This window comes from Raphanus sativus, chromosome 7, assembly GCF_000801105.2.
Source record: "Raphanus sativus cultivar WK10039 chromosome 7, ASM80110v3, whole genome shotgun sequence".
Lineage (NCBI taxonomy): Eukaryota > Viridiplantae > Streptophyta > Magnoliopsida > Brassicales > Brassicaceae > Raphanus > Raphanus sativus.
Genome location: NC_079517.1, coordinates 7,962,154 through 7,965,869, shown reverse-complemented (window position 1 = coordinate 7,965,869; position 3,716 = coordinate 7,962,154). Strand labels below are relative to the sequence as shown.

The 3,716-nt window shown below is 36.5% G+C and overlaps 1 protein-coding gene and 1 non-coding gene across 2 annotated transcripts; one reads left to right on the top strand and one right to left on the bottom strand.

Annotated features, from left to right (window-relative positions):
• The first annotated feature begins 1,449 nt into the window (after nt 1-1,449).
• Nucleotides 1,450-1,600, top strand: LOC130498272 (U4 spliceosomal RNA). Its single transcript, XR_008937188.1, has one exon. It is a non-coding gene; the product is annotated as a U4 spliceosomal RNA (small nuclear RNA).
• Nucleotides 1,601-2,464: 864 nt separating this feature from the next.
• On the bottom strand, nt 2,465-3,268 carry LOC108816511 (uncharacterized). Its single transcript, XM_018589088.2, has one exon. The coding sequence runs from the start codon at nt 3,266-3,268 to the stop codon at nt 2,465-2,467; it is 804 nt and encodes a 267-aa protein (XP_018444590.2).
• Between the last annotated feature and the right edge of the window lie 448 nt (nt 3,269-3,716).

The following is a 3,716-nucleotide window of genomic DNA, read 5'->3' as shown; positions in this document are numbered from 1 at the left end:
TAGTCAAACTCCAATTAGGGTTGGATATTATTACTCGTTATTCGCCTTAAATTCATTACTTAATTTATATCCGCTTTGAAATATCAAGTACTCATTGTTAACAGAATAAATAATAAGTATCATTATATATTTTAATATTGACTCGTTATTTTCCCCATTAATTGTTACTTATTACATACTTTATTGAATGTTCGTTATTTGCTCGTAATTAATACTTTTCTTTTATTTTCAATTAATATTGGACCAAATACTCGTTACTCTTTTTATATTTGCTATTTGTTTCATATCCGTTTTGAGTTTTCAAATAATCATCCTTGTCAAGTCGAGTATTAATCATGTAAAAGTTATATACTTGCAAGTACAAAACAAGTATTAAGAAAATGTAGCTATCTGGTTCGCTATTACCCATTGCTTGTTTAGAGAAGATATTTTTGTTATAATGAGAAAAAATGATGCTTATATATCAAAATATTTATTTTTTTCTTTATTATTCTTTTGTATATAATATGCAAAATATTTTGTTCATGTCCATTTTTAATAGATTAGTATTTAGTAAGTAGTTTTTAAATACTAAAAATACTCGTAAATAATTTACAAATACTCATATATAATAAACAATATAGCGGGGCACATGACCACCCACGCCCGCTCATTGAGCCCGTGGATCCCATCCTTCCTGACAAACAATACGTTAATTTTTCTAAGGTTCGAAAGTCATATTTACTGACCATGCAATCACCACATGATATTTTCGTGTTTTGAGGCGAATAATTTTGTGATAGGTCACTCATCTTTGCACTGCTCCAGTTCAAGTACGTTTAACTCTGGAACTCTAAATAGATGTGTACCGAAAGAAGTAAACACACTTTGGTGACACTTGTAATCAAGTTTCTCTTTATCCTTTTCACATGTTACAGCTCAGGATGTTACAAAAAAATTCTCTTAATTTTATAGAACTTGACTTAACATATTTAAACCAAAAATATATCAAAAAATATTTTTCTAAGATTATAGTTTATAAGTATACATATATTATTAAATATAAATTTTAATAAAAGGTATTTATTTTATCCTAATTTTTACATATAATTATTAAAATTTAAAATTAAATATTGTAAGTAAATAATAGAATCTAAAAAGTAAAAGAATTTAAATTCAAAAACATTTTTTTCTGCAGACATGATGCTAAGAAAACATCTACTAGTAAGTTAAATACATGTAAAATTGAAATTAATTGCAAAAAAATGTAAAAACTACATAATCCAGCCCTATTTGTTTGACCATATACAATCCAGAAGAAACTAATTGGACGAGTTCTAGGCCCAAGACGCACAAAGCCTGTTTGTGTATTTGAGACGGTGCGTTAATATATCCCACATCGCTTGTGAGATTTTTGATACTCAATAACAACGCGCTATAAATTAGGATTCGCATGCACCGGGGAAAAGCATCTTTGCGCTTGGGGCAATGACGCAGCTAATGAGGTACTAACCGAGGCGCGTCTATTGCTGGTTGAAAACTATTTCCAAACCCCCTCCTGGGCCTAGGCTTGTCTTGGGCCTTCGAGAATTTCTGGAAGGGTTCCCTTCGGGGTAAAGCCCTACAATTTTTTTAGTTTAAAATTGTAATACGGTCTTGCTACCTAGGCCCAATAGCTGTTAGGTTGGCTTCATTTTGCTCCTATATGTATGTTTAGGCCCAATAGTCTCCTAGCTTTAAAGCCCAGATTGCTATTTGTTTATTATGGAGGTCCACAACCTCTCTTAAACGTTTTATTACTCTATCAATCACATGCAAAAGAAAGCCCAGACCACAAACAAGTTAATGTGACAAAATAAAAGGCAATGATTAAAAGGATCAAGCATTGGTAAATAATCCGAGGATTGTAACATGCCTTCTTCTACATACATCTTTTGATACAGGTTTTGCATTGGTAAGAATCCGCAAGGATAATGTAGCATGCCTTCTTCTACAGACATCTTTTGATACAGGTTTTCAATACGAATGTATTTGTTTGGTGCAACAAAATATTAGTATGTGGTCGTAGAAAATCGATGCCAAAAAGTTTGGTAACGGAAAATATCACTGGTTGTTCTTTGGGAACACAGAACGCCCCTTGGTTTCCCCAAGAACACTACTTATGAGCAACATTGTAAGAAAAAAAGAAAAAAGACAAAGTGGAAATGCTAATGACAAATGCCAATTGTGCATGAAATAAACAAAAAAAGTTTTGTAGAGGAGACCTGAAGGTCTACACTGACAATAAGTTCTGCTTGTTTCATACATAACATTATAATATCATTTATTAGGTTCATTATAATATATATCATAGAAAATGCAATCACGTTGGAAGGTAATATCAGTTTTAATACTAGAGTAAACTAAGTCATAACTCATAATAAGTGGTTTATCCATTCTGTGACTAAAGTAGAGAACATTTCTTTTTCCAGACAATTCGATGTTATCAGCACGAGGCCGCGCAGCTAGAGTCAGCCCCACCAACGAGCTCAAGTCCAGAGGAACAGTGGTCTAGCCGTTCAACGGCGTCGTTTTCCTCGAGAACAAGAGATCTTTTCTTCTCCATTATAAACGTCTCCACTTTCAAACGAAACTCCTCGCTGCTCAACCTCTCTATCTCCATCGCCGATCCCGCCGATTCAGTCCTCCGAAACTCCGTCACCTCCCGTTTAGCCTTCTTTTTCCTCTCCGATCTCGTCCTCCTATAGTCTCCCTTAGCCGCCGCCTCCACAACAACCTCCTCCGCGTTAAACGCCGGAACCATCTGCTTCTCCGCAACCACCACCGCCTCCTCCGCGATAAACGCCGGAACGGTCTGCTTCTCCGCAACCACCACCACCATCTCCTCCTCCGCGATAAACGCCGGAGCGATCAGCCTTTTCGAATCAGCACCGTCTACAGCTTCCTCGTCGGAGGCGGTTACGGTTACGACGGAGAAGGATGTGTACTGATCGTACAGATCTGGCTCGGTGCTACTACCAACACTCGTGCTCTCTTCATCAGCACGATCGCGAGACAAGAGGAAGATCAAAGCGACGAGTGTGTTAGCGAAGAAGAAGACGAACGCGCGATTGGTTACGATAACCGCTCCCGCGGCTTGCAGCGAAACCGCCACCGCGGGAAACCACAAGTAACAGAAGAAAGCCACGGCGACTGCTCGCACAGTGTTCCTGAACCGTCTCAGGTTGTTGTATCTCCTCATCGCCTCCGCTTTTTCCGCCTCCACGTCATCAAACTGCTGCTTCCTCATGCTTTTTTTTTGTTTTTGTTTTAGTCACTGTTGATTGTTGAGAAAGCTAATGGTGTACAATACAATGCTTTGAGAAGTTGAATGCGATGGAGATCTTTATAGGTTATCACTGGGGAAAATGAATCGGGAAAGTAAAGATTGTTTACAATTTTTTTCCGGGGGAACTTTTGAATCGGGAAAGTGAAGCGATCGATTGAATATTCGATTGGGGAGGGAGATCACTGACACTGATACTGGTTTCTATTTTTATATAGACCGTTCTAAATGCATGCCCCTTTTCATTTTTTAAATGTTTAATTAAAATATTGTTTGGCTTTTAAACAAAATTATTATTAGTATATGGTTTTATGTTGGACATTCATCAGCCTATAATGGTAGCAACATAATGATATTTTTTTTTTAATATATTCAAATTTATGAAATGTAGTAACTTGGAGAATTCCTTTTG